The 13,810-nt window shown below is 41.2% G+C and overlaps 1 protein-coding gene across 3 annotated transcripts in view; it reads right to left on the reverse strand.

The window, feature by feature from the left end:
• Window positions 1-13,810, reverse strand: part of ano11 (anoctamin 11) — a 47,601-nt gene that overhangs the window by 26,708 nt on the left and 7,083 nt on the right. For all 3 annotated transcript variants that reach the window (XM_043675748.1, XM_043675747.1, XM_043675749.1), the window contains exons 3-10: window positions 10,149-10,330; window positions 8,452-8,559; window positions 7,837-7,973; window positions 5,691-5,748; window positions 4,289-4,399; window positions 3,951-4,116; window positions 3,070-3,160; window positions 532-628 (exon numbers count right to left, since the gene is read on the reverse strand). In XM_043675748.1, coding sequence (XP_043531683.1) covers window positions 532-628; window positions 3,070-3,160; window positions 3,951-4,116; window positions 4,289-4,399; window positions 5,691-5,748; window positions 7,837-7,973; window positions 8,452-8,559; window positions 10,149-10,330 — 950 coding nt within the window. The remainder of the gene's footprint in view (window positions 1-531; window positions 629-3,069; window positions 3,161-3,950; window positions 4,117-4,288; window positions 4,400-5,690; window positions 5,749-7,836; window positions 7,974-8,451; window positions 8,560-10,148; window positions 10,331-13,810) is intronic.

Consider the following 13,810-nt stretch of genomic DNA (forward strand, 5'->3'; position numbering starts at 1 on the left):
GCAAGTCCTTGACACTGATCCAGTTCACTTAGAGCCAGCTCTCAGAGTGAACAGAACCCCTGACACTGCTGTTTGTATCTGTCAGCCAGGGCTCTCTGATTAGACCAGATAAACAGCTCCAATCAGGGAATTCTATGAGATTCACCTGGCTGACCTCATTACAATCACTACAGCTCCTGAACTGTTATACAGATAGGAAGTTTGGTTACAGATCAACCATGATTAGACTAAATGGCAGAGCAAGTTCAGGGGCTATCTGGCCTATTGCTGATCCTACCTGGGCAACTAAGATGCAATTTATTCATCACCAGACTGTCTTCAAGGAACAACCTGCCCTTTTCAAACCTCTACAATGCAGATACTGAATGGAATGTTCTAGAACCTACAGTATATCAATAAAATAATAAAGGTTTTTGGATTCAAAAATCTATATACAATTGGTCAAATGAGAGCACAAAAAGCACAACAACAGCTACCAATATATAAAAGCAAATGAGACCCAAATAATAACTTCAGTTTTAAAAAACTTACTTTGGCCATGGAACAGATCTCTGAAATATTCCAGGTGTCACAAGTGTCACAGAGAGGGCACATGAGATATTGGTTGCTGCTATTACAGATCTCTTCTCTGCAGGATATAAAACATTTGATCAATGTTCAGGTCTCTGGGCATTCTCTGTTTATCACACTGCATGCATCATGGCACAGGTTCTAATTAGCAGCAGTTGGTGAATGGGTTGAAAGCCTCATCTTCCCATTCTCCCACAAAGGTTTCTTCCAAACTTGCCTGGAGACAACAAATCAACATTGTGCATCCTTTCAAAGCAGCCACTTAGAGTAACCTCACTGAAATGACCAATTGATATGCACAAAATTAAAAAGGCAAAATAACTGCACAGAGGTCAGTATCCCATTACCAAGTCACCTTTTATTTATGCTTGAAGAGTCCTTGATTTTAATACCACCTCTCCTGAGTCAGTTACATGAGTGTCGAAATCTCTGATACTCCTCTTTTATCTGTCAGCCAGGGTTCACTGGTTGGACCAGGTTAACAGCCCCATCAGGGAACTCATATTCAATGATGTCCAGTTGGTTAACCTCATTATAATTACTACAAAAGGGACTGTGGGTTTCTTGACGATATGGACATTCAACCATATCCAAATCCACCCTCAGTTGCCATCTATATGCATACACTTTCCAACTTGATCAGGAGCAGAACCAGGTTTAATATTCATTACCTAGGTCAATTGTAACATCCCTTTTTTCTGCTCTTAATGCAGCTGGTTAACTTAGAAACTGAGAATCAGATTTTAAGTTCTCTTGCTATGTTTGACAATTCCAAGCAACACATTTGTCCACTTTGTTGGCAGGCACAGCTTTCTTTCATTCTTATTCTAATGACCCGATATTGTTGCAACATTTTTAATATCTAGTTCAGCACACCTGAATCCATGATGCTTTATACTGAATTCAGCAATCTTTATGGTTGTATCATGTTTGTTCATTTTACATGTCAATATGCCTCACTTTCCAATGGGTAGAAAGTGAGGACGCAAATGCTGGAGATCACAGTCGAGAGTGTGGTGCTGGAAAAGCACAGGAGGTCAGGCAGTATCAGAGGAGCAGGAGAATCGATGTTTCGAGCATAAACCCTTCATCAGGAATTCCAGCACCACACACGTGACCCCCGGCTTTCTAATGCCCAATAACAAATACTGATTGTGTTAACAGCTTTCTTTTTCCAATTCATTAGTTAATTAATAACATTTCTTCTTTTTTTTCTCCAGGTAGCAACCTAAGTTACAAACCATGGCTAATCCTGTGAATTTCTGCAGGGCAGAGCGATGAGGCCAGTTCCAAGCTTACCTCAGGCAGGGTAGAGCCAAATTTTGTGCTGTTAGCATTATTCTTAAACACATGTTAATCATCTAACCAACTGAGGTAACCAGCTCCCCTTTACCAAATCTAATATCCTTCTCAATCCCATGGGATTGCATCAAGCTTTGAGGAATTTTATCACAAGCTTTCTAAAAACATTCATGCACAAAATCCACCATTCTATCATCATGCATCAATTCAAGCCACATATCTAGATTATAAGTAATCATATATGTAGGAATACATGTGACAACTGATTATACATCTTGAGGAGCACTACTCAACATAAAGTGAGGAGCAAGGCAAGGAGGCTGGCTCCCCCAATGAATACATTGTTATGAGGATGAACCCATGCTATTGGTATCATCCTTCATCTCATTCTAGTCAACTCAGTTAAAGTAAAAATACTAGAGATCTGAAAATAAAAAAAAAACACAAAATTCTGGAGAAACACAACAAGCCTTGTGGCATCTGCTGAAAGAAAAACAGAGTTGCAGTTCCAACATGACTCTTCTTCAGAACAAAACATTAAATCTGTTTTTCAGATCACAGCTGCTGTCTGACCTGCTGAATTTCTCCAGAACTTTGTTTTCAAGCTAATTTAACAAATCAGCCCATCTGCTCCATGAGAATCAATCCTAATATTTATCCAATTAACAAGTAAATTACAGTACCTAGCTTTTGACCTTAGAATTTGCATGAGATTTGCTTTCTTCTGCCACTTTCATATTAAATCTCTGTCTACTCTATTTGCATCTCTCGACTATCTGGGATACACATTTCCATCAGTATCGTGACTGCTCTTTTGTCTGGGTTTTATCTGCTGTTATTCAATAATAATCATTCTTATGAATTCACAGAGTTCACCAAAGACACTGGGTATTGGAATATGGAAAATGATCTTATGTCAGAAATATTGTGGAAAAAAATCATTCGAAAAACCCTTCTCAACACTTGGACACTTAAAGATTTCCACATTTTCCTTCACATTTCATGTACAATTAACAAATTCAAAAATCCAGGGTCTTCTATCCAAATAGTGATACTTGTTTTAATTCAAGGCTCTTGTAGCCTATAGCTCTACCAAATAATAATTTATATGTGCTTTTCCAATAAATGAGAGGCTGTTTTGACTGGTAACTACACAGAGTTTAATAGTTGTGTTGTTCTTGCAACTCATTGACTTACGCTGGTTTGCTTGTGTTCATTGACATTAGTCCAGAGATGAAAACTAATGTCCCAACTATAGCAGCAGGGAGAAGCCAAGTTGTGTAAAAACCTGCAAAGAAAGCAAAGCTTTGATGTGTATTTTAAAATTGAGTGAACTCACCAAGAACTTATTATTTAATCTCAAAGACATTACAAAGTGATGATAGCCAAGGGAAATCCACCCATTTACTCTTGGTGCACCATCTTCTACATTATTTCAACATATGAAATTTGCCAATGCTTTCAGGAAAAGTCACAATGATTCCAGAGATTAAAATAGTCCACGTAATCTCTCGGATACAAAGAACACAAGGTAGATACATATGGGCGATCATATCCTTCAATCTCTTCTCACCAAATCTCTGAATTAATTTTCATCACATGCGTTAGTCCATTTTATCCAAACCTGTCTCTACTATTTCATGTCCATTTTAATGGCATTCCCCCTCAGTGAAGAAGTTCCACTTGACTTTCACTTCACTCTCACCTTAATTTGCAACTTTGCTGTCTATCTAAATGCAAATAATATTGAAATGCTGCTGCCAGGGACAGACAGAGATCTTTGAGAATGTACATAGGTGACAGATTTGGTGATGCTTAGTTTCATAAAGAATCAACACCAATTGTAGTGAATGGTTACAGAAATATTACCTTGACTTTAACTGTCTTGCTTAACCCAAACAAAATGACACCTGTTGAACCAGGCCTGAATATACTTATCATTAAAATGTCATCCATCACAGGCCTGACTCTGTTAAGATGACAGAGGAAAAGCATAATTGAGCCCATTATTATAAATTCATAATTCTCAGCTTTCTTAATTATTCCTTACACAAGGAATCATTGAACAAGGAACTCACCCAGCCAAGCAAAGTAAATGGCAATCTTTTCTCCAAAGTACTCTCGGATGTGATCAAGTGGTTGATATCTATACCACTTGGACCAACGAGCCCAGTACTTATACAAACTTTGTCTTGGATTCAGATTTTCTGGAGGTACATCATAGTCTGGTAATTCATAGGAGCCCTACAGACAGCACAAGATACACCAGAAAATGTCAGTACATAGATATTACAAAGAGATAGTGAGGTATATAAGTATTACAGATAAAAGAAGAGAATCACTTGCTGGTGTCTACAAAATTTCATAGGTCTAATTTTTATACAATATGCATTTTCATTATCCCAGTGCCTGTTACCTCATGGAGTGGGAAAGCAGAAGCAAAGACGTTTTCATTTAGTAAGCGGTCAATCCCAATGTGTGTTCTTTTCCTTTTCCCATACACTGTTGTGGCTAGAATTTCATAAACCTGAAAACAGCAAGATACAGAAACTCACAAAGCCTACATTCACATTACACCCCAGAACAATACCCACACACCCCCCGCCCCCAGACCTCTCAATGTAACCCTCTCAAACACTCCTGCCAAAATGTCCACAGACACATTGCCTCCCTTCTTAACTCTCTATTTACTTCTAAACTAATCCACCCTATCTGATAACCCATTCAACACCTCCAGAAAGCATCCCACCCAAGAATACCATCTAGTATCTATCCCAAAACAGTCATCCTACACTATTACTCAGGTAAAATATCCCCAACACCAAACACCTACAGCCAGTACTCACATTTCCAACTGTTGAGAACCTGACCATTCTCTTTATCATTACCTCAATGTTTTATTTATGCATCCAATCATCCTTATGTGCACATTAAATCCCTTTATCCTATCCTTTACCCCAGCTCGGTAAAACATTGAAACATTCCACTCATTGTTCAGCCTCTATTATCAGCCTTATCTTTTGTCATTCTAACTCAAGCTGAAATGAATTTCACACCAAAATACAATAATTTATGCACTTGTGCATGTCTTATATATGATATAGATGTACTGGCATTGTACTGGGGTGGGCAAAGTTAAAAACCACACAACACCAGGTTATAGTGCAACAGGATTATTTGGAAGTACTAGCTTTCGGAGCACTGCTCCTTCATCAGGTAGCTGTGGAGCAGGATCATAAGACACAGGATTTATAGCAAAAGATTACAGTGTCATGCAACTGAAATGTTATATTGAACAATTGTTCAATTGCAAATCATGAGGACATGGATAAGGTCTTTTCCCTCGACTGAGGGAGTCTAGAACTAGAGAGCATAAGTTTAGGATGAGAGGGGAAAGGTTTAAAAGGGAACTAAGGGGCAACTTTTTCACGCAAAGGGTGATGCGTGTATGGAATGAGCTGCCAGAGGAAATGGTGGAGGCTGGTACAATTACATTTAAAAGGCATCTGGATGGACATATGAGTAGGAAGGGTTTAGAAGGATATGGGCCAAGTGCTGTCAAATGGGACTAGATTAATTTAGGATATCTAGTCGGCATGGGCAAGTTAGATCAAAGGGTCCATTTCGATGCTGTACATTTCTATGACTCTATAACTGATGTGATAGAAAAGGATAGCAGAATGTGGTGAAAAGATAGCACCCATCTGTTAGATTATTGGGGCTAGTGAGCTGTACATTTTCCTAAAAATGTCCTTGCTCACACCTTTCACATATGTACTTTGTAAATCTATGTTCACACAGTTCAAAATGAGACTTACAATTCGGTGCCTCTGTGTGTTAGTAAAGTATGTCTCATGATTTTTGCTTCCCAAAAACCTATAGCAACAAAAAAGAAAAGGTAAGTTTGTCTTGAAGTGCTAACTGTTACCAAAGTCTGAAAACAGAACACTGAAACCAATACATGAGGAAAGCATTAATTCAAATTGGCGTTCATGACATTCTCTGTTTCATAGGTATAGAAATGGGTGTGTGTGTGTGTCTGTGTCTGTGTGTGTCCATGTCCATGTGTGGTGGCGGGTGGCGAGGGGTTTGGGGAAAGGGGTGAGGGTGGGAGTGGGTTGCAGAATTGACCTGCAGCCTATTGGCTGAGAGCTGGTGTCTGGATGCAATACTTCCCTAAAACTCAAATGGAACATGGTCATTAACATCAACAGCATCCAAAGTGACCAGAACTGTTTTCTCAGCTCTTGTGGCCTTCAAATGTGCAGAATCATCTGATAGTATCAATCAGGTTCCCTTTTTATCCTCTCACTTGGGGATAACTCTGCTACATCGTCTTGAATCTCTCTGGGGAAGAGAATTTATGCCATACAGTGCATAAATAGTACTCTAACGTGGCAGTGAAATAACAGCACAATGTGCACGTTCCTCAGCCCAGGAGCTCAGAGCTTGACTACTACTTTTTCTTTCTTTCTATGCTATTTTTAATGTTTCCATTTATTATCGTACCTAACCTACTTTTGACAACTTTGGGAGAAGGTGCTTCCTTCCAGCCCAAGCCCAATGACTAGGTGGCTACTGGCAGCCCAGTGCCTGGTGGGGTGGTCTCCCAGTGTGGAGGTCTAGTCCAGGAGGGGCAGTCTCAGTCTGGTGGTCTTTTCCCAGCATGCAGGTATTTCTCGGCGGGTTCTGGGTATTCCACAGCCTGGCATGAAAGTCTAGCCCTAGCGTGGAGGTCATGTCTGGGGTGGAGGTCTCATCTTGGTTTTGAAGGCAGCTTCCAGGTCTTCCAATGGCCCAGCATAGAGGTCTCATCTTGGTGTGGTAGGGCAGTTTCAGCCCTGTTTTCCAGTGTATGCCAAATCCAGGCGCTGTCAATTGAACTGTGATGAACTTTTACCTTTTTTTCCTACTTATTTATGACTTCTGTCATTAATTTAAGCACTGTGATATGGTCACTTATAAAACTTTTCACAGTTTTTTGTAAAAATATACGTAACAATAAATTGCTATTCTATAGATGTCAGTGAGCACACTTTTCAAAACTACCAAAGGACATTCTCTTTGTCAAAATGTAATATAAAAACGGGCCTAAACAGTAAAAGGTTGAAAGTCAATCTCTATGTTTTTGTCCTTATTACGGCCTCGCTTCCATTGAGGTGAATGAAAGGTATGTAGAAAGTGTAAAAAAGCAGGAACAATTTCCTTTTGCAGGGCGAATATAATCAGGTGATTATATTTCAGGTAATTGTTAGAGAGAGTTGAGGAGATAGTTTTTGTTAGCTCAGGAGGACTGGAATTCACTGAGGCAGAGACACACGACGCATTTAAAGAATACTTGAACACACATTTGAGACGTGTAACCAACAGGGCTGTAAACCAAAAGCTGGAAACTGGGATTAAGCTGGATGGATCTCATTCAGCATACACAGACACGATGAGCTGAATGGCCTCTGTTGTGCATAAATGACGCTGATTCCATTGCTAAAAATTTACCCAAGCTGCTCCAGAGCCAGTCACTGATATATCAAAGAGTGTACTTGGATGGGCTCTATCTCTAGGAGAAAAGTGGTAACACTTCACTTGGCTTCTCTCCACAATAGCATGTCTGAGATTAGCAGCTCATTCCAAGTTTCAAATCCAGGTGATAATTCTATAGCCATCTACGACCCTGTGGGAGTCACAGGTACATTACACAGAGAAATATAGTAGCATTACAGAGTGGACACCTAGCAAAGTAATAACCTCAAGAATACTCTCCTTTGACACTGGAAGTGGAGCTATACTGATAAATCTTTGACTGATAAGACTTTAGAAACCTTATTTGCTGCTGCAATCAATAAATGAATTCCACCTCTCACCTCCAGTTTCCCTCTTCACCTCAGGCTACACAACGTACACAGACTTCAACACATAGTAATTCCCCCAAACACATAGCATCCCTCTGCCTTGCTGATGACTTACTTGTCCAGTTTGGATTTACGAAAGGGGCAGGTGTAGTAATCCACTGGTCTGTTGGGAACATACTCGGTCATCATGTTGGGGATACTGAGCTTTCCCAGAATTGCCTCGGACATATTCATGCAGGGGTTGGGCTGTGCCTGTGAATATAATAAAAAAAGGTTGAGCTGGTGACTCAGCCAAGATGCACACAGAAAGCAAACATAATGCAGCAGCTGGACAATGGAAACAAGCCAAACAGAAGAGTGAGTGCCAAACAAAAGCCAGAGGTAGCTGGCACAAAGTGATGGAAATGAAAGGGGTTCTCGAGGCGAGAGACTTGGAGAGTATACAGCTTGGGAACTATAACTAATGCATTTGACACAGTTGGGTGAGAATAGATAAATTTTAAAAAATAGATTAAAAAACTCCATCTGCTGTTTTTAGCAGGCATATTAATTGATTTTCATAAATGACTTTCTTTTGCATGATCAACAAACTCAACTTCATCTATGGTTAAATTTGGCAATTTTCTGGTCTGTATGATTCATTTCTAGATCCCACTGTGTTCTTATAAAATGCCTCTGTGAATGTTGGCGATTAAAAGTACTTTTGGGATATAAACGTCACCGTACACACCTGCAGGGGAGCCCTCAGTGACAACTCTTCAGCGTAATACACCAGCACATCCCAAGATGCACTCAGTTTCAGATAATGAATACTCTTCTTCTCACTGACCGTTATATCCTGGGAAAAAAATTACATTGAGATACCAATAATGTATTAACCACATGGATAGGAGCTCAGGTATGTAAAACACCACGCATCATGTTCCCTTAGATATTTACATATCACACACAGATACCCCATCATAGAACATTCACAACTGTTTCCAGATGGGTGGCACACATCAAACCCTGTCACAGTAACACACCTTGGGCCAGGCATGTGGATAATATAAGGGTAAAGTTGACAATTTACATTTCAATGGAAGTTATGCTCAGAATTATTGAACTGAATATTAGACTTGGACAGCACAGGAGGTAGCCATTTGGCACCATATATCTCTGTTGGATCTTTGAAAGAACTATCCAATTTAGTTCCATAACTCAGCTTTTCTCTTTTTTTTGTAAATTAGTTCTCTTCATGAACATATCTATTTGCCTTTTGAAAATTACTGATTCAACCACATTTTCAATTCGTTGTGCTTCCAACTGTGTGAGAAAGTATTTTTCATTTTCCCTCTAGTTCTTTACCATTTACTTTAAACCTCTGACCTGTGCTTATTGATCACTTCAGGAGAGTGTGGGATGAAGAATCGGATTTTTTCCAGCCCATCTTTTTTGAGCACTTCAGCCCATCTGGATGTGAGATGATTTAGTTCATCCAATAATTTGCAAGTAGCTTACTGAAGAAAGTATCAAGGACTTGCTTGAGTGTCCTACTTAAACTCCTACCAGATGACTGCACTTTTTATTAAATGGTCCATATAATCTATCTAGAAATAAAAACCCAAAGTACAACAAATCCTAAGCATTAAGTTTTATTTAGCACAAGTTACTGCAAATTGAGTCTCTATAGATATCTTTTGAACTAGATTCGCAACCTTAATTAAGAGCAATCTGGTCGGTCATAGAATGGGATTGCATGCATCTTCAACTCTTGGCAATGCTGCATTCCCTGTCCTGAATTTTGGTGACACAGTCATAAGTTTACTTTATTCATCACTGAGAGATCAGATAGTTCTGCTGTTGGGATTCTTTTGAGAAAAGGTTTTTATAAATTCGAAGGTATCAGGGTATTAGATACTCAATATATTCAAAGTATTAGATTTGGAGGTGTCTTGACAGCAATCACCTGGAAAGAATGTCTTTCCTTGTGGGAGAATCAAGGACAAGGGGTCACTAGTTAAAAATAAAGGGTCACCCCTTTAACTTAAAGATGTGTTTTTGTTGTCACTTGGGATCATGAATCTTTGGCACTTGCTTGCTCAAAAGATGGTGGAAACCAACTTTCTGAACATTTCGAAGGGCAGAGATAGATAGATTCCTGATATGCAAGGAGGTCAAATGCTATTGGGGGTCGGCAGGAATATGCAGTAATCAAATCAACCATGGCCGAATCAAATAACAGAGCAGACTCAAAGGACTGAATGGCCTCCTTCCACTCTAAATGTGGTTGCTTGTACTCCTTCAGCAGTTTGAAATCAGGAAGTAATTTAGATTGGCCCCTTGGGCTGAACAACCCAGAATTAGAGTATTGCTGTTAATCTTCTGACAGAATACAATTTACTTTTGTGGGAACAGAATTTTGCTTGCAGGTAGGAATTCCCTCACCTTCTCCATCAAGAGCCCTGCATTCTGTAAATTCTTCACAAATTTGTTTCTCCATTTTTCATGTTTGTTGAATAAGTTTATTTTTGCTGTATCTTTCTCTTCTCTTTCCATTTCCTGATATGTGGACCTCACTTTCTGCCTTTTTGACTTTTTCTTTTTCACTTCCCAAACAAGCACAAAATCTGCAAATGAAGGAAGTCATAGTGAGATACATATTAATGTGTGCTCCTTATCAGCTGATTAATGTAAGTTAGGCACTAGGCACATGGCCACACTGACTGCTAAGAAATATCTGGCCAGTACTTTTCAGAATCCAGCCATCAGTCTCAGGTGACAATGCTCCAACAGTATTACCATGGTATTCTTGATGATTTATTAGCATCCCATGGGATTTATAAATCATATCTTTGGAACTTAACTAATTTAAGACGTGTAGCTATTTGGCACTTCCATGCTTGGAGAAAGTGAGGACTGCAGATGCTGAAGGTCAGAGTCGAAGATTCCTGATGAAGAGCTTATGCTCGAAACGTTGACTCTCCTGCTTCTCAGAGGCTGTCTGACCGGCTGCACTTTTCCAGCACTACACTCTTTGACTTGCATGCTTGGGCCCCACATCCAGACCATCACAAGATCTTCGACTTTCACACTTTCCCATCTCATCCCCAAAGTACTTAATCCCTCACTTGAGCCTATGTCCTCAATAGAGTCAACTCTTCCATAATCCTTTTTGCCAACCTCCTCGGCTCTATCCTCCATTAACTCTCTTTGATCCAGAGCTTCACTTTCACAAAGTCCTGCATTCCACCAACTCTATACTGGCTAACCTCCTTTGGCTCCACATGCCTTGATCATACTGACTTCAAAGTCCTCAACTTCAAAGTTCCTTGCAGGTTTATCCCGTCTTCTCCCTATTACAACTTTCTCAACTGCTATATTCTCCCTGCACCCTCCAATATTCTATCTCTAGCTTACTGTGCAGTTACTGCTCCCTCAACTACATCAGTGGCATCACATTCAGCCATCTTTTCCCTATATATTGGAAATGTCTCTAAAACTCAGTCTCTCATATAATATCTCACTGCACCTTCAAGCTCATTTTAACTGATCTATTTCAATGCATCTTTCATTGTCATCTAGATTTAAATTTCAGATTTTATAGACAATAGACAATAGGTGCAGGAGTAGGCCATTCTGCCCTTCGAGCCAGCACCACCATTCATTATGATCATGGCTGATCATCCTCAATCAGTATCCTGTTCCTGCTTTATCCCCATAACCCTTGATTCCACTATCCTTAAGAGCTCTATCCAACCCTTTCTTGAAAGTATCCAGAGACTTGGCCTCCACAGCCTTCTGGGGCAGAGCATTCCACACACTCACCACTCTCTGGGTGAAAAGGTTTCTCCTCAAATTTTATTGTCACATATACTCAAGTACGGACATACAGGAGCACAGTGAAAAGTCTATAATGTCATCACACATGGCGCCATCTTAGATACCAAGGTACCTAGGTACAAAACAACTTGGGTACAAAGCAGGGCCTGCCACAAGCCACCAGGAGACCAGTCTGGGACACACTGAGTTGATGAGAGACTGGCCATGACCCGCCACAAACTGCTGAGAGACCAGGCTGGGACCCATCCCACGAAACGCTGAGACACCAGGCTGGGACCCACCCCACGAACCACCGAGACCCACCACGAGCCGCTGAGAGACCAGTCTGGGACCCACCCCACAGACTGCAGATAGACCAGGTCAGGACACACAATGAGCCACCGAGAGATCAGGCCAGGACCCACCATGAGCTGCTGAGAGACCAGGCCAGGACCCACAATTAGCTGCTGAGACACCAGGCTGGGACCCACCACGAGCTGCTGAGAGACCAGGCCAGGACCTGCCATGAGCTGCTGAGACACCAGGCCGAGACCCACCACGAGCTGCTGAGACACCAGGCCGGGACCCACCACGAGCTGTTGAGACACCAGCTGGGACCCACCATGAGCTGCTGAGACACCAGGCCAGGACCCACCATGAGCTTCTGAGACACCAAGCTGGGACCCACCATGAACTGCTGAGACACCAGGCTGGGACCTACTGAGACCAGGCAGAGACCTGCCACGGTGGAGACAAGCACCAAGAAGGGGAAAGCACTAAAAATGCGAAAAAGAAAGAGAAAAAGGGGATAAAAGAGTAGGAAATGGGAAATAAACAGAAAGGATGGAGAAGGTCTGGTTGAAGGGTCCTACTCCACCACCATCTCAAACCACCCGAGTTCTGTTGTCCCCACTTGAACTCACTTGGGCTGATCAGCCTGAACTTGGGAGCATTGAGAGATGTTTTGTAAGCCATGAAAATATAAGATATTGTTGTTAGGTTTGTAACAAGAATGGGCAAAAGCTCCAGTTTGACCAAACAAGAAAACATCCAGAAAACATCAAATGTGAATCCCATAAAACTGGACTATACTCTGAGCCAATGATGTACTTTCCCTCATGTGTATCAGATCAGTCAGAAATACCTCAAGCAGCTTCAGATACACTGATTTACTTGTGTTGTTCAAATAAAATTGGCAGTCATTTTGCACATGAAAAGATCCCATAATAGCAATAATTTGAATCACTATTATGGTGTTAAAGGGAGGAATGTTAGTCAGGACACTGGGAGAACTCCCTGCTCTCCTTTGAATAGTGCTGAAGAATGTTTAACATCCATCTGAAACTGTCTAATCTAAAGATGGTCATGACTGAAAATGCAGCACCCCCTCAGTGCAACATAACGGTGTCAGTTAGACTTCACTCAGATCCCACAGTGAGACTTAAAGCATACCCTTCAGAATTAAAAACATTTACTGGGTAAAGATGGCAATGGAATATAGACAAGGCCACTCAAACACATTGCTTTATGCTGTTCTATTCTAAATTTTGCTTCTTGCTCAGCGAATAAGATCTCTCCATCTCTGTTGGTGGAGGTCCCTCTAAACTGAGTATGATATCTATCAGGCTAGACTAATGTTCAGATGACCAAGCATCCCACCTTTGAATCCATTTGTTATTCTGTAGTGGGGCATGTTGTTGTTTGGGGAAGTAGATGCCACAGCTCAGGGTGATTTCTTCTCTTTCCTTCGCCATTCCACCTTGGAGTCAACTCAGTGAGTCTCAATTGAAGGGGCTTGAACCATGATGGTTCAGGAGGTGCCAGACCAAATAGTCAGCACCTTTCTGATTAGATGAGATGAGAGTCCCTACAGTGTGGAAACAGGCCCTTCAGCCCAACAAGTCCACACCGACCTTCCAAAGAGTAACCAACCCAGACCCATTTCCCTCTGACTAATGCACCTAACAGTATGGGCAATTTAGCATGGCCAATTCACCTGACCTGCACATCTTTGGATTGTGGGAGGAAACCAGAGCACCGGGAGGAACCCATGCAGACACGGGGAGAATGCGCAAACTCCACACAGTCGCCCGAGGCTGGAATTGAACCTATGACCCTGGTGCTGTGAGGCAGCATAGAGTCATAGAGATGTACAGCATGGAAACAGACCCTTCGGTCCAACCAGATATCCCAACCCAATCTAGTCCCACCTGCCAGCACCTGGCCCATATCCCTCCAAACCCTTCCTATTCATATACCCATCCAAATGCCTCTTAAATGTTGCAATT

Source organism: Chiloscyllium plagiosum, chromosome 34, assembly GCF_004010195.1.
Source record: "Chiloscyllium plagiosum isolate BGI_BamShark_2017 chromosome 34, ASM401019v2, whole genome shotgun sequence".
NCBI classification, from domain to species: domain Eukaryota; kingdom Metazoa; phylum Chordata; class Chondrichthyes; order Orectolobiformes; family Hemiscylliidae; genus Chiloscyllium; species Chiloscyllium plagiosum.